General features: G+C 42.2%; 1 protein-coding gene and 1 long non-coding RNA gene across 2 annotated transcripts in view; one reads left to right on the top strand and one right to left on the bottom strand.

Annotated features, from left to right (window-relative positions):
• Nucleotides 1-3,565, bottom strand: part of LOC142827939 (uncharacterized) — a 33,823-nt gene extending 30,258 nt beyond the window's left edge. Inside the window, exons 1-2 of the long non-coding RNA XR_012902748.2 lie at nt 3,060-3,565; nt 2,814-2,874 (exon numbers count right to left, since the gene is read on the bottom strand). This is a non-coding gene — a long non-coding RNA (uncharacterized LOC142827939). The remainder of the gene's footprint in view (nt 1-2,813; nt 2,875-3,059) is intronic.
• Nucleotides 3,566-21,723: 18,158 nt separating this feature from the next.
• PLG (plasminogen) overlaps nt 21,724-25,582 on the top strand; it is a 52,729-nt gene continuing 48,870 nt past the window's right edge. Inside the window, exon 1 of the mRNA XM_006115018.5 lies at nt 21,724-21,880. Coding sequence (XP_006115080.2) covers nt 21,754-21,880 — 127 coding nt within the window. The 5' untranslated portion in view covers nt 21,724-21,753. The remainder of the gene's footprint in view (nt 21,881-25,582) is intronic.

Below are 25,582 nucleotides of genomic sequence, written 5' to 3'. Positions count from 1 at the left end.
TTGGTGTAAATCAGGGGTAACCATCTGCACAATGGAGTTATGCTGGTGTAAAATGAAAGTACATGAGAGCAGAATCAGGCCTATGGTCCATATTGCTCCTCATCCTTGTTTTTATAGGATCATCCTATTTTGATGGATATAATCGCACAGCCATGGGGTGTCCTGAAACATCTTTCAGAGCTGTTGTAACATCAGCACAGGGTGATGCTATACCCGTGACACTGCAACATTACAACACAAACAGCAGCAGGCATACAGGGTTGTGCAGGAAGCACTGTGATTTAGTGACTAGGCCTTGGTGGGACTCTGGAGACCTGGATTTCATAGTCAGCTCCACCACTGCCCAGCTGTGAAACAATGGGCAAGTCACTTCGCTTCTCTGTACCTTTTTTCCTCCTCCTACCCTTTGCCCGCCTTGCCTATTTGGATTGTATGCTCCTCAGGGCAGGGACTTTCTCTCATTATATGTATGTACACTGTCTAGCACAATGGGGCTCTGATCACAGCTGGGAACTCTATGACTAGTTTTAGCTTCACAAAATCAGTCTGAGGTCATAAACCATTTGCCCCTTAATTTATACTCTATTTTTCTAATGATAGGAACATATATGTTCTATATGGGGGAGAGATGAACTTCCCCAAAAGCTCATGTTCATGGCTGAGGACGTTAGGAAGATTCCCAAATCTGCACTGTCCTTTGTGGGTGATGAATCTGAGGAACTGTCCTGGATTGAAGTGTCATTAGAGGAGGTTTTGGAACAAACAGAAAAACTTAATGTTAACAAATCTCCGGGACCGGATGGCATTCACCCAAGGGTTCTAAAAGAACTCAAATGGGAAATTGCTGAACTATTATCTGTGGTTTGTAACCTATCCCTTAAATCAGCTTCCATACCTAATGACTGGAAGGTAGCCAATGTGACACCAATATTTAAAAAGGGCTCTAGAGGCGATCCTGTCAATTACAGACCGGTAAGTCTAACTTCAGTACCAGGCAAATTAGTCGAAACAATAGTAACGAATAAAATTGTCAGGCATGTAGAAGAATATAATTTGTTGGACAAAAGTCATCATGGTTTCTGTAAAGTGAAATCATGTCTTACTAATCTATTAGAGTTCTTTGAAGGGGTTAACAAACATGCAGACAAGGGGGATCCAGTATATATAGTATACTTAGATTTTCAGAAAGCCTTTGACAAAGTCCCTCACCAAAGGCTCTTGTGTAAATTACATTACCATGGGATAAGAGGGAAGGTCCCTTCTTGGATTGAGAACTGGCTAAAAGACAGGCAACAAAGGGTAGGAATAAATGGTAAATTTTCAGAATGGAGAGGGGTAACTAGTGGTGTCCCCCAAGAGTCAGTCCTGGGACCAATCCTTTTCAATTTATAAATAAATGATCTGGAGAAAGAGGTAAGCAGGAAGGTGGTAAAGCTTGCGGATGATACCAAACTGTTTAGGATAGTCAAGAGAGAAGCAGACTGTGAGGGACTCCAAAAAGATCTCACCAAACTGAGTGATTGGGTAACAAAATGGCAAATGAAATTTAATGTGGATAGGTGTAAAGTAATGCACATCGGGAAAAATAACCCCAACTACATGTACAGTATGATGGGGGCTAATTTGGCTATGACAAATCAGGAAAGAGATCTTGGAGTTATCATGGATAGTTCTCTGAAAACTTCCACACAGTGTGCAGCGGCGGTCAAAAAGGCAAATCGGATGCTAGGAATTATTAAGAAAGAGATAGAAAATAAGACAGAATATCTTACTGCCCCTGTATAAAACTATGGTACGCCCACATCTTGAATACTGTGTACAGATGTGGTCTCCTCACCCCAAAAAAGATATTTTGGCCTTGGAAAGGATTCAGAAAAGGGCAACAAATGATTAGGGGTTTGGAACGGGTCCCATATGAAGAGAGGTTAAAGCAACTGGGACTTTTCAGTTTAGAAAAGAGGAGACTGAGGGGGGATATGATAGAGGTATATCAAATCATGAGTAGTGTGGAGAGGGCAAATAAAGAAAAGTTATTTATTAGTTCCCATAATAGAAGAACTAGAGGACACCAAATGAAATTAATGGGTAACATGTTTAAAACTAATAAAAGAAAGTTCTTCTTCACACAGCGTGTAGTCAACCTGTGGAATTCCTTGCCAGAGGAGGCTGTGAAGGCTAGGACTATGACAGAGTTTAAAGAGAAGCTAGATAATTTCATGGAGCTTAGGTCCATAAAAGGCTATTAGCCAGGGGATAGAAATGGTGTCCCTGGCCTCTGTTTGTCAGAGGCTGGAGAGGGATGGCAGGAGACAAATCGCTTGATCATTGTGTTCGGTCCACCCTCTCTGGGCACCTGGTGCTGGTCACTGTTGGCAGACAGGCTACTGGGCTAGATGGACCTTTGGTCTGACCCAGTACGGCCGTTCTTATGAAACAACCAAGTATATAATTGTATTTTTCTGCTAGAAGCTCACTCTCTCTCTCCTCCTTTCTTTTATTTCTTTACATCTATGTTGTACTCAGCTTGTGTCTGCTACATTTTCATCCTATTTATTTACTAGACATTTCCAACTTTATTTCATCTCTGCTCCTTTTTCAGTGTCTCTTCTAAGCCGAACATTAACCCACCACTACTTGAGTTCAAGTCAAACTTTTGAATCCAGTAAATTTGAGTGGATTAAAGTCAAAACAGTTTTGAACATCTTTAATTTCAATAATCAACAACCTTCCTAGAGAGGGTGTGGGGTTAATGAATTGTTTACTAACTTCAATTCCTAGATGGCAAGATAAAACAAATGCTCTGATTTTCTTACCACAGAGCTGCACTTTTCTTGTCCTTCTCATCCAGTCTCAGACTGGAGGTTGGTTCAGATACTGGAGGGAAAAAATACTAGCATTAGATCCTTAGTCTTACTGGAATGGTTCAATTCTGAAAATGGTTGAAAATGATGGATTTAAGTCCAAGCAGAGTGATTTTCCTGTAATTTGTCTGAAATGAAAAAAGCTGCACCTGAACTTCTCTCTCTGGGCTGCATTATTTAATCGTCCCAAGTACTTACCTCTTCTCTCTGCAGCAGCAACTCACATTTCAATCTGTTTTTGTGCCCTTCTTCTTGAAGGTCCCGTCCAGGACTATTTTGTTTTTGTTTGTCAGGGTGATGGGACATGGATTGAAGGAGTGGAGAAGAAGCCTGTTCATTGAAGTAAAGACTCAGTGTAAGTTAGTGCTGTATTATGGGCCAGGAGATAGGAAAGCACTGGTGTATTAATTAGGCACATAGGCAATAATTTGCCAGATATCTGCATCAAAGTGGTTATTAATATGTTGACTTTGTGATAGATGCTCCTCTGTCAAAATAGGACATCATATACTGCACCCTCCTGGTCACTTATAGTATAGCGTATTTTTCAGAGAATTGCTTCATACAAAAGATGCAATAAGATTCAAGTATGTATCTGATCAGGAAAATTCAGTTTCCATTGCTTCTTCTGAATGATCTTCCCCTGTTTTGACTGGTTTGAAGTTCAAGTTGGATTTAGAAACAGAAGTTTTTCCTGTACTATCTCCCTGACAAATTCAAACTGTGGATTTAGATAGCATGTCCTCATCTACAAACTATGCCTCCTCCCTGCCTGAGAGCAGAGAAATGACTCACATAAGTATGACACAATATTGAGTCAACTGGAACCACCGCATACATATTTTTTTAATTGCACATAAACTGATACTTTAAATGGCAAAGGCATTTTGCATACTTTACGATAATCCACTTTATTCCCCTTATACAGTTTCATTTTTTTTTTAAACCAGAAACAAAGCAATTTATGGGAAAAGAGAGTTGAAGGGGAAGGAGTCAGTTTTACTTGTGGCCCATGTTCTTGCACTGATCTGTATTTAAGTGATCAGCAGAATGCCCATTTAGGATGATGTCAGAAAGAGCTTGGATAAGAAGGGGCCTTGTCTCCTCTACCCGGTTGATTGACACTGCTGCAATTGATTCACCAGCAGTTGATTTAGTGAGTCTAGTAAAAACCCACTAAATCAAGTGCTGATCACTCTCCTGTCAACTCTGGTACTTCAGCAGAATGAGATGAATTAGGCAGAATCATCTGGAGAGTTTTTTTCTGTGGACTCTTCTCAGTAGTGGACCCTGTGGTAAATAGATCTTAGCTACGTTGAGATAAGTTACACTATTAACATAATTATAATTGCATAGCTTAGGTTGAACTGCAAAGCATTGTGATGTATGTTATCCTATCTATTATGGTTTATTTTTTGCACTTCATCTTTAAATGGGGAAAAATGATTATATTCTTTAGAATGTGAGGTCTAGTGTCGAGATGTATTCAGTACGCCCCAACCGCTCTAGCAGTTCATCCACCCGGAGCATAGGGTATGCGTCGAATCATGAGATGCTGTTCACTTTACAGAAGTTGACATAAAACCTCACTCTCCCATCTGGCTTAGAAACTAATACAGTGGGGCTCCATCATTTACTCTGATTCCTCAACCACCCCTAGCACCAGCATTTTTCCTAGCTCCTCCCTAACGGTGTCCCACATCTTCTTGGGGAAGGAGCGGTGGTTGTCCCTTACCTTTTGGCCCAGGATGGTGGTGATGTGGTGACTGGTTAATTGGGTCTTCCCTAGCTTGTCTGACAAGACCTGCAAGAATTGGGTGATCAATTCTTGTAGCTGTTGCTGCTGTTCCATTCCTAGGTCTTGCCCGATGTCCACCTGATGGTGTCCTCGTGAGCCCCCGGCTTGCGGCCCAAGTTCTGGCTCCAGAGAGCAAAGGACAATCAGCATAGCCTCCCATTCCTTCCAGGCTTTTAGGAGGTTCACATGGTAAATATGGGACTCTTTGCACTGCCCTGGCAGCCATACCTCATAGTCCACGGAACCCACCTTTTGGATTACCTCGAATGGGCCTTGCCATTTTGCCAATAGCTTGGATTCAGCTGAGGGTAGCAATAGCAACACCCGATCCCCAGGTTGAAAGGTCCTCACCTTTTTCCCTGGTTATAGTGTCGTGCCTGGTCCTCCTGTGCCTTCTGCAGGTTCTCGCAGGCTAGCTGGCCTAACTCCTTCAGCTACTCCCTCAGCTGCAGCACATAGTGGATGAACCCCTCAATGCAAGTTTCCTGCTCTTCCCATGTCTCCCTCACTAGGTCCAGGATTCCTCATGGGTGGCAGTATCCATACAGTAACTCAAAGGGAGAGAACCCAGTGGAAGCCTGGAGTACCTCCCTCACAGCAAAAAGGAGAGCCGGCAACCATTTATCCCAAAGCTGCGGGTCTTCTTCCATGAACTTGCGAAGCATGGCTTTGAGAGTTCTATTAGAACACTCCACTAATCCATCTGTCTGAGGGTGGTATACAGAGGTCTTTAGGGAGCGGATATTCAGCAGGCGACAATTCAGTCATAAGCTTTGATGTTACATTTGTCCTCTGGTCCATCAGGATCTCCTTTAGGAGCCTGACCCTCACAAATACTTTTAGGAGTTTGTCTGCAATGGCCCAGGCGATTGTGACTCATAAAGGGATTGCCTCCGGGTAATGGGTGGCATAGTCTATGATGACCAAAATATATTTGTTCCCACTTGTGCTCCACACCAGCAGGCCCACCAGGTCCAGGCCTATGTGCTCGAACGGCATCCCCACCACCGATAGTGGTATCAACAGCATCAGGGGGATCCTGCCAGGGCTAGTCTTTTGGCACTCCAGGAACGAGGCACAGTAGTCGCTGACCTCTTGGTGTATCCCCAGCCAGAAGAATTGCTGGGCTACCCTATGCAGCATCTTTTCACGGCCCAGGTGTCCTGCCCATGGTACGGTGTGGGCGAACTGGTGTATCACTCACTGGAATCGCTGGGGTACCGGCAGTTGGCAAATCTCAACCTGTGTTTGAGGATCCACGATCATTTCGGATCTTGAACCAGGGTCCCTGAGTAATGCGCTGTGACTGGGTCCCTTCTGGACAGGGTTTCCCTGCCTGTTCTCAGGCCCGGCTGAGGGTTGTGTCATTCACTGCTCATCAAGGAAGTCCCCTTCTAGGTCAATGCCCACCTGCTGGGGATCTATGGATAACACTGCATCCTGGGGCCAGGGGTCTTTCCCCCCTTTGGATCCCTGAGGTTCCTTCCTTTGGGTCCTCTGCCAGCTCTCACCCGGCCAACGCTGCCTAAGTGGGGCAGGGCTCCTCCCTTTGGTGGGTTCCAGGGATTTCACCTCATATGAGGTCTGTAAAGTAGGGCCACTCCCAGCCTAACACCACCGGGTACACCAACTTCAGGGCCACCACCACCGTACGGTGTTCCTCGTTGGAACCCATAGCTAGTGACACCCCTGTCACGGGGGTACACCCTCATGTCCCCATGGATACACTGTAGCTACACAATGTGACCCACCAGTCTGACTACATCCCGAGTCCACTAGTGCCACAGTCACTATCCCATTTACCCTGACTGGAATTACTATCTTTGCTCAGTCCCTTTTCAAAGCTTGTGCCCCCGTCACCAGTACCTGTCCATAGCTGCAGTCCATGAATGGACATTCTCATCTGAAATGGCCCTCCTGGCCAAACCCATAACACTGGGCTCAGCTTGGACCAGGTTGGTGGGTTTTCCATCGTTCTCAGGGTGGGTCAGCCTCTCCCCAAACTGGGGCTTCCTGGCTGGGCCCTTCTGGTGGGCTGTTCTTAGGTGGTCGCATCGCTACCCTGGGAGACATTGACTCCACCTCTTGCAGTACTGCTGGATCCCCAGTCCTGCCCCTTTCCTGGTGTCCCCGGATTACGCAGTCTCTGTTCAGTCTTTGGGATGTCTTCTGCCACCATATAGTCTTCCATCAGGGAGACGGCTTAGGCCAAGGTCTCAGGGTGGTGGTGTTGTACCCACTCCTTCCCCCCTTGGTGTAGAACTTGCACAAACTGTTCCAGGGCCACCAGTTCAGTTACCTGGGCTACAGTTCTCTGGTCTGGCTCTAGCCACCGTCAACACTGGTCACATATTTTGCTGGGCTACAGCCCACCATGGGGTACTGCTCTTGCTGCAGCCGTTGGTGGTACATCTCTGCACTAATCCCTACTTGGTCCAATATGGCCGCCTTCATCTGCTTGTATCACATTGCCTTCTGGGGGTACATATTGCGATAGGTCATCTGGTCCAGTCTGGTCAGATAGGGGGCCAGCAAGGTGTCCCAGTGCTCTGGGGGCCATCCTGCAGCAGTTACGACACGTTCAAAAGTCACCAGGTAGGCCTCGGGCTCATTGTGGGGGCTGATCTTAGTGAGCCTCAGGGATAACCCTGCCAGCCCACCCCTGGTGCCTCCTGCAGCTGTGTCTGAGGGAGGAGAGGGAGTAGTCCTCCACAGCTCTTGTTCTCTTGTGGCCTGCATCTGTTGTTGGTTCACCAACTGCTAGAGCAATTGGTTCTGCAGCTCTGCTGTTGGGCTGCCTGCTTCTGTTGGTGGTCCATCAGCAACTCGAACAGCTTACTGGGGTCCATGGTGGCAGCCCACTTTGGTTACCTGCCTTCTCACTCTATGGGTAAAAACACTCACAAAAGAACACCACCAACCCCCCCCCCTTTTTAAGCTTTGTTTTAAAGTCCCCGACCTTTCCCCTTGTACCCACGGGGGGAGGGGAGGAGAGGGGAGAAGGGGGTGGACAGAGGAGGGCTTAAGCTATGCCCACATTCTCTCACAGTTGTAATGGGGCCTCATGCCCCGCGCCTCTTCCAAAGGAGTGACACCCCGCAAACTGACCCATCGCCTGTAATCCCTGACAGCTTAGTCACACCAGGTCAGGCCCAGCGGCCTCGTTGCTCATAGTCAGGCCCAGCGGCCTAGTCATTCACAGGATCAGTGCTCCCCTTCCCTAGGGTCACAGGGATGGTGATAGGGGGCCTAGGGACACCATCTCCACCAGGCCCCAGCTCAGGGCCCTGTTGGAGGGGGGGGGGCATTTCCAACTACCAGCTCAGCAGGGAATTCCCCTTAAACGTGCCAAGCTCACCCGGCCACCTTTTGGCTCCCTGCCTTGGGCTACTTCCTACTCCTGTCCAGCTGCATAGGATGTGGTTTGGTGTCAGGCTGCTGCTCCCTCTGGTTCGGGCTGCTCCTTTGGCTGAGGTTCCGCTGGCTGTGGCTCCCTCTGCTCAGGCAGCTCCTCAGGCTGCTGCTCCTGAGTTAGGGCAGAAGCTCCTTCCCCTCCAGGGGACAACCTGAACTAACCAGCTACTCTGGCTTTTATACTAGGGCTGCAGTGTTAGCATGCCCAGCAGAGCCATTGGGGAGGTTTCTGCTCCATCCAATAAGCCTGTCCTCCACCCCCCCGGCCAGTGCGGGGTTGGTACACCTCAGCACAATAACATTAACAAAATGTCAATTTTTTGTATGGATTTTTATAAACTTGTTTTTACTTTTAAATGAAGGTCTAAGAATGGCATAGCAATAATGTATAAAGCTAACAAAACGTTTGACAGATTTCATCTTGGACTCCAAAACACAAAGCATCATGAATGTTTAATATCTTCAAAGTATTTACAGACACCTGTTTTTAAAATTCATTTTGATTTAAATTATATTTTCTTTTATATTATGTTAAAGGAAAGTACTAATCATTAACATTTGTGCTTTTAAACAGATGATACAAGTAAAATTGGTATTATAAGCAAATTAACTCTAAAACACTTGGTAAAAATTATGTTATTAACTTTTGCTCAAAGTGTTTAGCAGGGGAAAGCAAGATATCTTCTCATGGAACATTATGAGTATCTATTTTAGCAGTTAAGCATTATGTTTAGGATACAATATTGGTAATATACTTCAAGTGAAAATAAATGTCTATACAACAATTGCAAAAGTTTAGTTTATAAAATAAAAGACTTGGTCCCTCTTATATAAAAAATAAACTAAATTAAACTGAACTGTTTATTACATTTGGGTTACTAAAAACAAGATAAATGTAAAACATAACAAAAACATTTGTTATGTTGACTAACGAGTTTTCATCAAAAGCACCTGAAGATATTATACTACAAACACACCAGACGGTAACAGTATACAGTGAAGAAATACCTAAGCATCAAGAAAGGAAAAATGAAGTGCTTTATAAATAAGAGACTGTTCACCTGAATCTCCCATATATACTGGAGTCAGTTAAGTTAGCAATCATTGTTAGTTAATTTAAACTTGGCTGTTATTGTTGATTGCTGTAGCACTCTATTGTATCACTGTATTATTGCTGCACACCATTTACAATGTGCTAAACTGTTTAACCATCAGAGGTAAAAAATAAATAGCAGCAAACATAAATAAAGAGAGAAAAACAAACCAGTTAAAAAAAGGAGCGAGAGAGAGAGAGAGAGAAAGAAACACAAAAATAAATTAAGTTGCATAGAACTACAAATTGTGTAAAGAAATTCCCTGTTATTACCAGTCATGATTTGAATCAGTGACATTGCACCCTAACTGAAGTACGTTATTCAAAATAATTTTGTTCAGTGTCTGGATACCAACACTAAATTTTTATACAGCAATAATTAATACAATTGGTCACTGTCTCAATAGGTTATCTGGAAGAGACTATCCATAAGAAACAACTTTCTCTCTGTCAGCTAATGGAACCAAGGAAGCTAGCCATTCCTGGTTCCTGCACAGGAAAGCTTATCTCAGAGGGTAACAACCAGTAGTGAGGGTAACCTATAACATGAATGGACAGTACTGGTAGTAATTAATTACAAGACATTTATATAAAAAAGCCCTGTATAGAATGTCATTACTCCAAATTTCTGTTTTATTTCTCATATACATAATCCTGTGAGACACACTATAACAATGACTATCCCAATATTCTAATCCACTAAAAACACTCAGTCGACTATTAATAATAATACAAATGGTAATTATAAATACCCTAATAGGAGTGTGTTGCTATCAGCAGTACCACAAGGTGATAGCTGGCTGACTATGGAAGTGGTGGGCGCTGGAAATCCAGGGTGCTTAGTGGATGTTAGTCCATTGCCCGGGCTTACATAAGGTATAGTGGTGCAGCAGCGAGTCTGTTCGCTGACAACTATTACTGTATGTTGTTTGGCAGTAAACCTGCTTGGGTAATTTCAATACTTATCTGATTTGTGAGCTCTGGGGGCTCTCTTGGGAGTCTGTCATGTTGACTAATTGTGCATGGTTAACACGCTACACAGGGGACCAAATGCATGCATGCATGCATGCAACCAAAAGCTTATCATTGACTGATAGAGGACCTGTCAGCAACCCATCGAAAAGACCCTGAAGCCTGACCGACGGCAATATGCATAGCTCCATGACCATGTATATTACTTTAAAAATCTATGTGGTTACATATATTATGGGTTAGGTATCAAAATGGTGAAAGTGAAATTATAGCTCCTTGAAGTCAATGGCAAAACTCCCACTTACTTCAGTTGGGCAAGGATTTCAGTGAAATATAGTAACAACTTAACTTTTTGTCTTTTAACATATTTCATTTTGATGAGTTAGCATTTCCTTCCATTTTGCACAAGTTAATAAGCCAGACAATAAAAAGAAAATGATCAGCATCAACCTTAGAACTTGAAAAGGTCAAACTGGAACTGCACTGTTTTAATGTGCAGGTCATGGGACATTGTGATGTTTTGTTCTTGTATTGGAGACTACAGTAAAAGGGAATTACAAAGATTCATGCTAATTCATTTATACTTTATAGACTGAGGATTTGAATTTCAGAATTATTCACATGCTGGAACCACTGTCAAGTGGCACTCTGCAGTGAAATGCTGCAGAAATAATTATGTATTGTGCTTTGTGCTTTTTGTTTCATAAACATTTCAGAATTTCCCCCTCACAGGTTTATCTAATCTTAGTGTCTGCAACAGATTGCAAATGGGAAAGTTGGAAAATTTCCAGGGACTAGAGTGCAAAGGCAATTTCTTGTATATGCTTTAGAAGGAACTCTACAGCACATCCTATACTTGTCCAAGAATGTCCCTTTGGTAAGTTCAGATTTTTCAATAAAATGGGTCAGGCTAGATGGGTATGTGGGGCAAGGAGGGATCAGATGCACACAAAGAGCTTCCCCCTTCCTTGTGCAGCTTGCACAAGAGTCTATCACAACTGAGTCCATGCATTAAGGGATGTGGTGGGACTACATGCTTGGTGTGTCCAAAAGAAGGGGGAAGAGAGGGAAAGAGGTATGGTCATAGCCCTGCCTCCCTGCAAGCCAGCCCACAGAGGAATCAGAAAGTAGCAGGTGGAGAAATAGGCTTCACCATCCTAACAGATAATACAGGCCTTGTGGTCCCCTTGTGTATGCTGAGCCACATGAGGCTCTAAGATCCCTATAGGGCAGTTTTGCTAAGCACTGCTTCCTAATTGAGGGCTGTGGTACTGCTGTAGTTTCTCTAATAATATTCAGTATAGGAAATTAGGAGTATTATTGTCTCAATCTCCCTTAACAAGCAAGGCCATATTTGATTGATGACTCTCCACTATCTATAAAGCTTAGTACTCTGTATTTTGAATGCAAACTGCCTCTGAATTAGATCTTTTTAGTAACGTGTTACTTCTCTAAGGGTATATCTACACTGCATTCCTCTTTCGAGAGAGGAATGCAAATGCAGCTGAGTGAAATTGCAAATGAAATGCAGATTTGAATTTCCCACGCTTCGTTTGCATAATCACATCCAGGCGCTATTTCGAAATACTCTTTCTAGACGTGGTTATTTCGAAAAGAAAACCCTTCTTTTAAAATTACCCTTAAGCCTCATTGTATTAGGAGTAAGGGAAAGGGTTTTCTTTCGAAATAACCATATCTAGACAGCGTTTCTTTTTTCGAAATAGAGTATTTCGAAATAGCACCCAGACGCGATTATGCAAATGAAGCGTGGGAAATTCAAATCTGCATTTCATTTGCAATTTCACTCAGCTGCATTTGCATTCCTCTTTTGAAACAGGAATGCAGTGTAGACATACCCTCAGGATACATCTACACTGCATGCTTATTCTGAAATAACTTATTTCTATCTAAATCAAGATAGCGCGTCTACACTGCAGGGAAGCCTCAAAATTAGTCCAAGGCAGGCTTCCCTAATGTAGATATACTATCTTGATTTAGAGCCTCAGAAGGCACTGGGGAGGAATAACTTAGAAAGGCCCCGGTGAGGGGCTATTTTGAAATAGTTGCAGTGGAACATCTACACGCGTATTATTTCGAAATAGCTATTTTGGAATCGGCGTTATTCCTCATAGAATGAGGTTTACAGATTTTGGAATAAGCCGTCCATTATTTTGAAATGATTTTGAAATAATGGAATGGCTGTGTAGACACTCGCATTGTTATTTCGAAATAACTCTAGTTATCTCGAAATAATGGTACAGTATAAACGTACCCTGTTTTCAGTCTTCACAGGGACTTTATTTTTCTTTTTTCCCCCACTGAAGACTGCTGCAAAACCCTCTTTGGGATTTACCTTCTTCTAGGGCTTGATCATACTCTGGTGAAGTCAATGTGAAATTTTCTCTCTCCCCCATCAACTTGCCCTTCATTCCATAGGTATCTCATTACTAGCTCTGTTCTTGGTATTTCTTCACTACAGATCTCCCTCAAGCTTATTTTTTGAGGGACATATATCTGCCTGTCTGTTCTTGACTATAACTAGCAATAGATTGTTCTAGTAAATATTTCAAAATTTAAGTCTTTTTACTGGAAAATTGTCCTGTTTGTCCCATCTCTCTGATTATTATCACTTTCCTACATTCAGACATTTTTATTTCCAAGGCCAGAAATCTTGGAGACGTGTTAACTCCCTCCTCCCAAAAAATTATTTTCCTCTCTCATTTTTGCTTTATATCTGACTATCTCCACTTCTGGAATGATGCCAGAATTTGTCTTGATCCTGACCATAGCATGGGCTTCAAGTTATTACCTTTATTCCCACCTCAACTACAGCAACTCCTTCTTTAAGAATCTAGCTAAATCTGTTCTCTCAGCTTTAGGTCATCCTGAATTCTGTGACCAAAGTACTGTTTTATTAACTCAATAAAGCAGGACTGTGCCATTCTAAATTACATCATTTATGCGGACTTGCTGTTTGCAGACCGAATATCAAATTGTCTTCAATATCCAATATTATCCATGAACCCGTGCTATTTGATTACATAGACTTAACACCAACATACTCTATCCCCCACTCAACCTACTCTTCTCATCCTGATCTCTGCCATCTTCCTTTATTAATCTGAATTTTGGAGTGGCTACCTTAACACAACTGAATCTTGTCCTCAACCACCTTTCCCTTTGCATGTTTGTGGCTTTTTCTTATGGTGTTGAAGGTTAAGGATACTACATCTAAATAAATGTATACACTTGCACAAATGACTTGTGTTGACTCTAAAGGCTCTCTTTTTACAGTAAATTGAATTTCAAGGGTCAACTTCTATTTAAAAAACATCCTACAACTGATTATATTTTAACCATTGTGCTAACTGAAATCCTCCAACTCTGATTTAGACTCTGATAAACATCTGCCCTCAGGCAGGCCTCTGGGGATATCAAACAAAGAAAGCAAACACTACCAGATCAGAAATGGACAGAGATTTAGACAAAGTGCAGATCATTCAAAAGAGGGTGAGAAAGAACAACAATCCTTTTCATTTTAAAAGGAAAATATTTTTTCAAATGTTCAGCTTTGAAGGAATATCTGAAAACTCAGGGCGAAAAATAATGTGCAGACACAAGCAAAAAAATGAAGAGGACTGAGGAGCGTATTCAGATCTTTGAGGCCAGATCTGATCCATTATGATGCAGACATACAATACATCTGCAAATGTTCATCTTTTCCTTGACAAAAATGGAAGCGTGATTCTTCTCTCTTATATGGGTGTAGATCAGGAGTACCTGCATTCAATGGAATTTGCATCAGTGTAACGAGGTAGAACCAGGTCTGAGGCTAGCTAAAAAAACAACCACACCGTGGAGGGAGTACACTAGGGCCTTTAGCTTGGGGAAAGCTAGCAACTCAGGATATGTCTATATTGCACATTGTGGACCCATGACAGCGCAATCAGATTTGTGGGACTCAGGGTAAGAGGCTGTTCATTGCAGTCAAAACATTTGGGCTCTTGGACCTTGCAAGATGGAAGGGTCCCAAAGCTTGGGCTGTAGTCTGAGCCTAAATGTCTATACTGCAATTCAACAGCCTCTTAGCTCAAGCCCCAAAACACTGAGTTAGCTGGTATAGGCTAGCCTCAGGTGTCTAACTGCAGGGTACATGCACCCTTAGGGTATGTCTACCCAGCAGCAGCATTTCAGAATAACTGACATTATTCTGAAATAACAAATAGCATGTCTATGCTACAAGCCTTTATTTTGAAATAATGTTGAGCTGGAGGACTTCTTACTCTGACTCCTGTAACCCTCATTTCACGAGGAGTAAGGGAAGGCGAAGGAAGAGTGTTCTTCCTTTGAGACTCTGCTGTGTAAATTAAATTATTTCAACTTAAGCTATGCAATTGACGTAGGGCAAGTTGCGTAGATTAATTCGACTTTTGCCCTGCAGTGTAGACATACCCTTAGTGTCCAACCCTTCCCCTCAAAAAGAGCATTGCTAATTCACACAAGCAGGGTAGAAGCTGTCTTTTCTTTTCTAAAACAAGATGAAGATCATTAGAAATTACAACAGAACATTTTGAATACAGATGCAAAAACAAATTGGTGAATAACTGATTTTTGGTTCACTGCAATTCCAAAAAATTGAAACCAATTGTTTTGAGTCATCCCAATCAATTTTTATTTGAAATGTACTGTGAATTGAAAAGTCCAAAAAATCATTTCAGATAGGATGAAATGATTTGACACCCCCCCTTGCTCACAAATAAAACACACAATGTTTTAGTTTTTTAAATAAAAAAATAAAATGGAAGGAATTTTTAAAAAGTAATTTTCAAAAAACAATTCTAGATCTCTCAACATTTTTTAATTTGTTTTTTTCTGACATGAACAATTTGGCAAAAGTTATATGAATTCCTGTCACATTTCAAAAACTTCAGAGGGCTAGCCGAGTTAGTCTGTAACTGGAAAAACTTAAAAAAACAACAAATAGTCTAGCAGCATCTTAAAGACTAACAAAACAGGTAGATGGTATCACGAGTTTTCGTGGGTACAATCCACTTCTTCAGATTACTTTGCAGACACCATGTGCCAAGTAATGTGTTTTTACCCTACCCCCCCAGAAATATGCCTGTCTTGTCTATAAAAGGACTCTCAGTAAAGGTAATCCAAATTATAAATTAATTAGGTGAACCATATCAGAACCCTGTGTTGATGTGCTCATTCAGAATTAAAGTGGTCTTAAATCAGTTTAGTATGTTCCACTTTAGCATTAACTTCCCTGACTGCCTCCATAAACATAAGACCTAAGCTTAGCTGGATATAAAAGAGAGCCATTTCCACTTCAAGGTTTGCTGAATGGATATCCCACATTTAGCCATGTGTTTTAGGGCAAATATTTGGAAAAAATAATGAGAACTACTCAGCTGGTATAAATTGGCCACATAGAGCTATGTTAATTTACACCAGCTGAGAATCCAGCCCAAAATAGGTTGTTTTACATCATACAGTAGGAGGATCTGCTTGTTCCTGGCTGCAGTGAGGATTTTGCCCTGATCTCTTAGTCCAGAGAGACTATTACAATTCTTGAATTCTGCCCTATTCATTTGATAGGGAATCTGTAGACGCTTTCAATTTAAACCTGTTCTTCAGTTTCCAGCACCCATAGCGTTAGTTAGCTGTCATCACACTTAATAGCTGACAAAATCTCTGCATTCTAGTCCAACTGGAAATACTACAGCCCAGAGACTTTCCATCACTTCTTCTCAGAGGTGTTCCAAGGATTTATTGCTTTGCAGTCTGAGTGTTGAGATAGTCAAAAATCTAATTTTTGTTGTCCTTTTTGAAGTTAATCTGTCCCCAGTACTTGAGTAACTGCAGAGCTCATCTGGCTTTCCACATTATTGACATGAGAAGTCTATTTATCATGGCTGGCATCCATCAATGCCAGGGATACTTTAATTTCAGTAGCGTTTCAGTTAATTTGTGTAAAAATTGTCCAATACAGTTTTCAGAACTCACAAAAGGGCCTGTATCTTTGAAAATACTAAAATGAATCCCTAAAGTAACTGCATTCAATGGAATTGCATCAATATTTATTCTTGACTCAAAGAGCTTTAAAAGCTTAGTGAATTTGGTATCTCTGCACTCTCTGAAGGAATGATTATAATTCTCATTTTAAATAATAGGGAAATTGAGTCACACTGAGATTGGCCAAAGTCACAGACTACATCAGTGGCAGAGCTAGTAATAGAGTCCAGGAGTTCTGGCTCCTTGTCTCTGTCCTAGTCACTAGACAACATAACCTCCTGAACTAGCTGAGGCTCAACTAAGGGTTAAGCTTCAGAGTGCTAAAAGGTTTGAAAGGACCGACTAGTAGACATGCAGGGCCTTGTGAGGGTTCAGAAGCAGCCACATGGGTGGAAGGAAACTGGTGGGTATTTTAGGTGGAGGAAGGTAGGTTTCTTCAGTTTGGGACTAAGTCAAAAGGACTGTACTATTGCAATTAATTAATTAATTAAATTTCTTTTTCTTTCTTTCTTTTTGATATAATAGTGCCTCAAGCCTGATCCCATAGCCATTAACATCCTGTCAGTTGAATAACAGTTGGCCCACTATCGTCTCTCACCCAGTTGGCTTTTGCCATTCAGTAAGAACAGTAAATCTTTCCCTCTTTCAATCCCTCTTTTAATTTCAAAAAGGGGAATTACACAAAAATGAGGAGGTTAGTTAAACAGAAATTAAAAGGCACAGTGACGAGAGTCAAATCCCTGCAAGCTGCATGGAAACTTTTTAAAGACACCATAATAGAGGCCCAACTTAAATGTATACCCCAAATTAAAAAACATAGTAAGAGACCTAAAAAAGAGTCACTGTGGCTTAACCACCATGTAAAAGAAGCAGTGAGGGACAAAAAGGCATCTTTCAAGAAATGGAAGTCCAATCCCAGTGAGATAAATGGAAAGGAACATAAACACTGTCAAATTAAGTGTAAAAATGTAATAAGAAAGGCAAAAAAAGATTGAGGAACAGCTAGCCAAAAATTCAAAAAGCAATAGCAAAATGTTTTAAGTACATTAGCAGCAGGAAGCCTACTAAAAAAACAGTGGGTCCCCTAGACAATCGAGATACAAAAGGAGCAATCAAGGATGACAAAGCTATTGCAGAGAAGCTAAATGATTTCTTTGCATCAGTCTTCACTGCTGAGGATATTGGGGAGATTCCCAAACCTGCACCATCCTTTGTGGGAGATGAATCTGAGGAACTGTCCTGGACTGAAGTGTCATTAGAGGAGGTTTTGGAACAAATAGAGAAACTTAACGTTAACAAATCACCGGGACTGGATGGCATTCACCCAAAGGTTCTAAAAGAATTCAAATGGGAAATTGCAGAACTGTTAATTGTCGTTTGTAATCTATCCTTTAAATCAGCTTCCGTACCTACTAACCAGAAGATAGCTAATGTGACACCAATATTTAAAAAGGGCTTTAGAGGTGATCCTGGCAATTACAGACCGGTAAGTCTAACGTCGGTATCGGGCAAATTATTCAAAACAATAGTTAAGAATAAAATTGTTAGGCATGTAGAAGAATATAATTTGTTGGGCAAAAGTCAACATGGTTTCTGTAAAGGGAAATCGTGTCTTACTAACCTATTAGAGTTCTTTGAAGGGGTTAACAAACATGCAGACAAGGGGGATCCAGTAGATACAGTATTCTTAGATTTTCAGAGAGCCTTTATCAAAGTCCCTCACCAAAGGCTCTTGTGTAAGTTACATGGTCATGGGATAAGAGGGAAGGTCCTTTCACAGACTGCGAAATGGTTAAAAGACAGGAAACACAGGGTAGGAATAATGGTAAATTTTCAGAATGGAGAGGGGTAACTAGTGGTGTCCCCCAAGGGTCAGTCCTAGGACCAATCCTATTCAACTTATTCATAAATGATCTAGAGAAAGGGGTAAGCAGTGAGATAGTAAAGTTTGTGGATGATACTAAACTGTTCAAGATAGGCAGAACAGAAGCAGACTGAAGAACTTCAAAATGATCTCACAAAATTAATTGATTGGGCAACATAATGGCAAATGAAGTTTAATGTGGATAAGTGTAAAGTAATGCACGTTGGAAAAAAATAAACTCAACTATACATATAGTATGATGGGGGCTAATTTGGCTACGACAAATCAGGAAAGAGATCTTGGATTTATCATGGATAGTTCTCTGAAAACGTCCACACAGTGTGTTGTGGCAGTCAAAAAGGCAAATTGAAGGTTAGGAATTATTAAGAAAGGGATAGAAAATAAGACACAAAATATCTTACTGCCCCTATATAAATCTATGGTACGCCCACATCTTGAGTACTGTGTACAGATGTGGTCTCCTCACCTCGAAGAAGATATTTTGGCCTTGGAAAGGATTCAGAAAAGGGCAACTAAAATGATTAGAGGTTTGGAACGGGTCCCATATGAAGAGAAGCTAAAGTAACTGGGACTTTTCAGTTTGGAAAAGAGGAGACTGAGGGGGGATATGATAGAGGTATATCAAATCATGAGTAGTGTGAAGAGGGTGAATAAAGAAAAGTTATTCATTAGTTCTGTCCCAGAGGCCCCAGTTGGCTCCGTGTATTTCCCTCGGTAGGGCTCCAATGCCGCGGGTTGCACGGCCACCACTCCCGCTGGCGGGGTGGGGGTCCGGGCCCTCCCTCACTCCCGGACCCTGGCCCAGGGCCCTAACACCAGAAGCTCGGCTCCTGATGAAAGCAGGTGGGGGCTTGCCCCTAAACGCGCCTGCTCACAGGCTCCGCGACCCTCCCTGGGCCTGCACAATCCCGCCCGTTTCCCCCTCCCTCTGTTCCGGGGACTCCCTCACCTCCCTGCTTTAGGCTGCCTCTTTCTTCTTCCCGGTACCTCCGCCCCTTCCTACAAACTCTTCCTCCCCCCTGAGACCTCTGTCGGCCATGCCTTTATCCCCAGCCTGGCCCCTTTCTTCCTCCACTTCTGGGTGCCCCGCCCCAGCCTGCCCCGGTTGCGCTGGTGACGTCAGCTGATGTCACCGGCACACGGTGATGACCCCTCCCGTCTCCGATCTCCTGCCATCCCGGCGGGGCTGGTACTAACCCCGCCGCTTCACCATCCGTGGCCGAGCTTCCGGGTGGCAGCTGGTGACGTGGTTGCTTCACCCCATCACAAGTTCCCATAATATAAGGACTAGAGGACACCAAATGAAATGAATGAGTAGCAGGTTTAAAACTAATAAGCAAAAGTTCTTCTTCACACAACGCATAGTCAACCAGTGAAACTCCTTGCTAGAGGAGGCTGTGAAGGCTAGAACTATAAGGGTATGTCTACACTACCCCGCTAGTTCGAACTAGTGGGGGTAATGTAGTCATCCGCATTTGCAAATGAAGCCCGGGATTTGAATTTCCCGGGCTTCATTTGCATGAAGCCAGCCGGCGCCATTTTTAAATGCCGGCTAGTTCGGACCCCGTGCCGCGCGGCTACACGCGGCACGGACTAGCTAGTTCAGATTAGGCTTCTAATCCTAACTAGCTGTACACCTCGTTCCACGGGTCCGAACTAGCCGTCATTGAAAAATGGCGCCGGCCGGCTTCATGCAAAATTCAAATCCCGGGCTTCATTTGCAACTGCGGATGACTACATTACCCCCGCTAGTTTGAACTAGCGGGGTAGTGTAGACATACCCTAACAGAATTTAAAGAGAAGCTAGATAATTTCATGGAGGTTAGGTCCATAAAAGGCTATTAGCCAGGGGGTAGGAATGATGTCCCTGGCCTCTGTTTGTCAGAGGCTGGAGATGGATGGCACAAGACAAATCACTTGATCATTTCAAGAAAGATGTGGAGAAATTGGAAAGGGTACAGAGAAGAGCGACAAGAATGATTAAAGGTTTAGAGAACATGACCTATGAAGCCAGGCTTCATGAACTGGGCTTGTTTAGTTTGGAGAAAAGAAGATTAAGGGGGGACATGATAGCGGTTTTCAAATATCTAAAAGGGTGTCACAAGGAGGAGGAGAAAATTTGTTCCTCTTCGTTTCTGAGGACAGGACAAGGAGTAATGGGCTTAAAGTGCAGCAGGGGAGGTTTAGATTGGACATTAGGAAAAAATTCCTAACTGTCAGGGTGGTCAAATATTGGAATAAATTGCCAAGGGAGGTGGTGGAATCTCCCTCTCTGGAGATATTTAAGAACAGGTTAGATAGACATCTGTCAGGGATGGTGTAGACGGAGCTTGGTCCTGCCTTGAGGACGGGGGGCTGAACTCGATGACCTCTCGAGGTCCCTTCCAGTCCTATGATTCTATGATTGTGTTCGGTCCACCCCCTCTAGGGCACTTGGTGCTGGCCACTGTCGGCAGACAGGATACTGGACTAGATGGACCTTTGGTCTGACCCTGTACTGCCATTCTTATGTTCTTACGTAATTATCAGCTACCTCCCAGAACAGATCTTTTCCTGCACAACTCATCTTCTCCTGCAATGGGACTAATCCCTGCTGCTAATGAAAATCACATTTCTCTAGTCTGCTACCAGAGTTCTCTAATGAGAGCCTACTCTCTGCAGTATTTCACCGAGGGCCTAGGAATAATTTTCATTACAGCAGGAATTCTATAGCAGGGTAATAATGGATCTTGTCCAGAAAGTGAGAGTGTTTCACAGAACTACAGGCAGGAACAGCTCTAGGCTGTATAGGGCTCCTATGCAAAATAACACATGTGGAGTTCAATCCAGCTCCCATCCAATCTACATGTGCTTTTCCTTAATTTATTTATACCCTCACCTTATCCGTAGTCCGTTTGGAACTTCCTCTCCCTCAGGATCTCCTGAGTTACTTGCATGTTTGATTCCACAGTTTGAGGTGAGGCTCCCTCACCAACCCAACATAGTCTGGGAGGCTACAAAACAATGTTAAAATGCAATTTTTCCAAGAGAAAGGGCATTGCAGGAATTAATCTGGTAGTGTTTGAAATCAGTCTGGGACAGGGGTGTGGCGCACTGGCTAGAAGATTTGGTGTGGGTGTGGCTATGTCTGTGGAAAGGAGGAGCCCAACTGTAGCAACATAGATATCGTAGACCTAAAGTCAAAGTCAATAGTGATCAGACATTGTTAGGAATTAAAACAAAACAAGCCCTCCTCTGTAAGTAACCCCCACCAACAAAATCCAACCCTAGAGTAGGTTTAAAATTCAAATACAATGAGAGAGGGATTTTTTGATGAAACTGCAGTATGACAATATAATATAATTAACAGTATAAATCAGGCATAACTGCATCTATGTCAACAGAGCAGTGTGAGATTAGCGTCAGGGCCTTGCCCTTCAAGACCCAAACTAACAGCAACGTGCATTCTGCTCCATGGCCTTTTCTGTATTTTTCAGTAATACTATCCCAGTCTTTAGGTTGGCAAAATGAGGCCTAACAATTTCAGAGTTAAAGCATGCCCTGTATGATAGGAGAGCACTTTCATCTTCTCCCAGAATCTAATACAAACATTGAAACATTATTTTGTAAGATCTTCAATTCAAGGTAATATTTGAACATTTAGATCGGGACAGAGTGGGTCACAGAACCAGGAGAATGATTAACTTAATTTGACTATCTTGTTTGCTGGATGCTAAGTCGAGTGCAAGTCAATAAAACTGACACAGCATTAAACACAGCTTTCAGCACAGAGCCAGCCTGTCCCAAAATGGGGATTAGCAAAGCCGTCTTTCTGTTACTTTTATTTCTATACCCAGGTAAGGTTTGTTTATATTGCATTTTAATCAAAGTGAGATACTGGCCAAAAATTCCAAATTTGGTGCTTGAAACGGGGTGCCTGAATCCATATTTAGGTGCCTAATTCAAAGGACCTGATTAGTAGAGATGCTGAGTAACCACAGCTACTAGAGGGGAAAATGGGAGCTGTGGTGTTACAGCAACTCAGCAAATCAGGACACTTGTATTTAGCTGCCAAATCTGAAATCTCTGACCTCTATATTTAACAGTGCAAATCTGTAACTTTTCTAGACTTTAGAGATGTGTGTGAAAGCCACACAGCCCAGGGCCACTTCTCTCAAATCTTTATTTATTGTGTCAAAGCATGGCACCTACAGAAAGGGGGCCCTGCAGTCCTGACATATTGCTATTGCTAGTATTTATTAGTATTAAAGAAGAGTTCAAACTGCAAAATTCAAATTCTATCTCAATTTCAGATGCTTTCAAAGCACTGCTTACCGTGGCCTGAAAAAATGTGTGTGAGGGGGGTGGAGGGGCGTGGGGGTTGGAGATCTAGCGTAATCTGAGAGCAGTGTTTTTGTTAAAACAGTGCTTAAAGTGCACCCTTCAGTGACCTGACTTGATTATTACTACTATTATTATTGCCAGGCCTGTGACCCCTTGGGGATCTCACCTCTTTAAATGCTTCAAGAGCATTTTAGTTCAGAGATTAGGCTTTCCCATTAAAAGAGCAAGCACTAGCCACAGTATTTCTATCCAGAGCCCTAGTTCAGATTCTAAATTCCTTCAAAGCACCAGAATCTGCTGAATTTTTGTTTTGCCTCCTCTACATTTAAAATAACTTATTATACACTATATTGTATAATATATTATTTAAGTCTTATTTCCTGATTTGTTTGTTCTTCTGATTCAATACAATGCACCATTAGGTTATTTGCTAATTTTTGTGATTGGGTTGTACCATGCAGCCCTTTGAACAAATAACACTCATGTTGAGTTATTTGCAACTTTGTCATTCAATAAGCCTTAAACAAAGGATTTGGTAGCACTAAATGGTGTAAATTAGGAAACTTCTGACACAGGCCCAGTGGCAACAAAGCTCTGACATATTGATTCTTCTCTTTGCTAAAGTCCCAGGAAAAATTATGTACCCGCTCTTCAATGTTTTTGTTTTGAACAAGTAACTTTAATGTGTTATGAGCAGATTTCCAAGTGGCCAGGTTTTCAGAGGTAATGAGTACCCACAAATCCCATGGAAGCCAATGGAAACTGCAGGGGCTCAGCACCTTTGAAAAGTAGGTCAATACAGGCCTAATATAAAAGCCATTTCAGTCCATGGAAAGACTCTCATGGACTTCAGTGGGCTTTAGATCAGGCCCGAGGTCTGATCAAATATCCCAAAGCTGGGTGCTTTTCATTTATTTAGTGAAGTATTACAGATTAGGTTTTTTTTGTTTATTATTAAATCCAAAGTTGTTGTTTTTTTAAGCAGAAACAAAAGAAAGCATCCCACTATAGCATGGAGATGTTAGTCTCTTCTGTGGCCAGCTTCCTGTAAGAGGCTTTCTTATTACTTATTTGTGTGGGGTAATAGATTGGAATTTAATCTTCAGTCGTCTAGACACCATAAGATTAGTTTTTTCAAAAGATAAAAACAAGAGGATTTATGAAATGCTACACAATATGTTAAGCCTTTTAAAATACATATTTGTTTTTATGAAGATCAGCAAGTGCTATGGACATTTTGAGTAAGTACTTTGTGTGCTGTACAAATGAAACTTGACTCAGCTATCGGAACCTGATGGCATTTCCTGCTACAGTCATTGAATATGCCTACATGAACTGCTGCAATAGCGGTTTTAAAAGTAAGGTTAGCAATCAAGTCAATAGTTCATATGCTTATGTAACAACTTTATCTTGCTAGAGATCATATGGAAAGATGATAGAAGAAATCAGGGATATTTTGTGTTTGTGATTATGGGCAGGGCCGGCTCAAGCCATTCCTGCGTCCCGGGCAGCGGGCGCGCGACGCATGCGCGGCTCCACCCCCCAGAGCACTGCGCACCCTACAGCCGCAATCGGGCACGTGGCGCCTGATTGCAGCTCTAAGGGGCACCACGCAGCCCCCGGCCCTGGGCGCGTGGCACCCCTTACAGCTGCCATCAGTTAACCCTCGTAGGTTGGTGCCCCAGGCAGCTGCTCGGCTAGCCTCCCCCCCTTAATCTGGCCCTGATTATGTGGGAGCGAGGGGTATAGGAGAATCAGGTCTTACAAAGGTAAAAGGTGTGACTAGATTCTAGCAAATAGACTTAGGATTTAGAAATATTACATAGGGGACCGTCTATAACAAAATATAGTAATTATTTGATGTTAAAGCATATCCAAGTGAATTTAAATTCTGGATTTTGACATGTATAATTCCAATTAAAATCGAAAGGATTAGGTGTTTACAAGATTTTGTCCTCTGTTGGCAACATGTTCAAGAAACATAACCAGCATTGGCCTTGCCAATATGTTCATGGGCATTTCTCAAACTGCTGTAAATGTGAATCTTGGCTTTCTTTTCTGAATAAGAAAATAACATCTTTTTAGTATTAGAGAATTCCACAGACTTAAAAAAAATAGCAATAGGTACATATCACACACAGACACAGTGCTGGGTGAATAACAAGATTCAACATTATCCACATACATTTTCCTTGTTTTCTCAAAGTACTGTTTTCTATAGTGATACTATGAGGGAAAAGAAAAAAAAATCAAATGTTTTTAAAATTAATCTAATTTTGGACCATTGACATTAAAATGCCTTAATTGGAATTGTATAGTTATTGCATAATCTTGCTATAGGGCACAGGCAAGGTTGTTTGGATACAGTTTGTTTTTATATCTTAACATATTTGGACTTCTTTTAAGTTTAACCTTTACCCTGAAGTTTCAGGGTTAGTAATGAATGTATCAGAGATAAGTACACCATCCCTATATGTTACCTTATATTATGGATACATATTCTCAGTCTTATTTCTTGTTAATATCATTTTTGTGTTGGAACACAGTTAAGAGTGGAATCAGCAAGATATGCATGCAGTACATCTAAGATGTTTCATTTGTGGGTTCTGTCATCTACATTTTTTGTTAGTCTCTAAGGTGCTGCAGGATTATTTGTTGTTTAGGTGTTTTTCTAAGTAATTATGTGACCTTGTTATTGTAACTCCTGTCTGTTTTCCTATTTCCCTATTATTGTTTGTAGTTACCATTTGTATCAGGTTTGCCACTCGGTTGTATGCTTCTAGGGATAGGGACCACAGGGCAACATCTGCCTGCTGGGCCTTGACTTATATTGACAGGATTTCTCTCTGCTCAAGGCAACACTTAACCCGATTCACTGTAAGCCCAGCCTTCCCAACGGCTTGAACTACCATGGTAATGTGCTATCAGAGGCTGAAGGGAGTAGGAAAGGCCATATCCTCCTGGGATGCCTTTACCATAAGGATTACCAGTATCCTATTGTCAGATCTTGCGTGGGTACTGAAAACCCACGACATGCGACCACCCAAGTTCCGACCCCCCGCACTTCCAACCATTTTTGTAAGTGCAGAAGGGGCCAAAAAACCCCGACTTATGTTCTCAGCCCACATTTACGACAGCACACTATTGTAAATGAAGGTTTGAGTTACAACACCCCCAACATGCGATGCTTCCCCAGGAACTGATCGTGGCACAAG

This window comes from Pelodiscus sinensis, chromosome 3 (assembly GCF_052426305.1).
Source record: "Pelodiscus sinensis isolate ZL-2025 chromosome 3, ASM5242630v1, whole genome shotgun sequence".
Taxonomy (NCBI): Eukaryota; Metazoa; Chordata; order Testudines; family Trionychidae; genus Pelodiscus; species Pelodiscus sinensis.
Note: the sequence above shows the minus strand (reverse complement) of the source record. Positions and strands in the feature narration are given on the sequence as shown.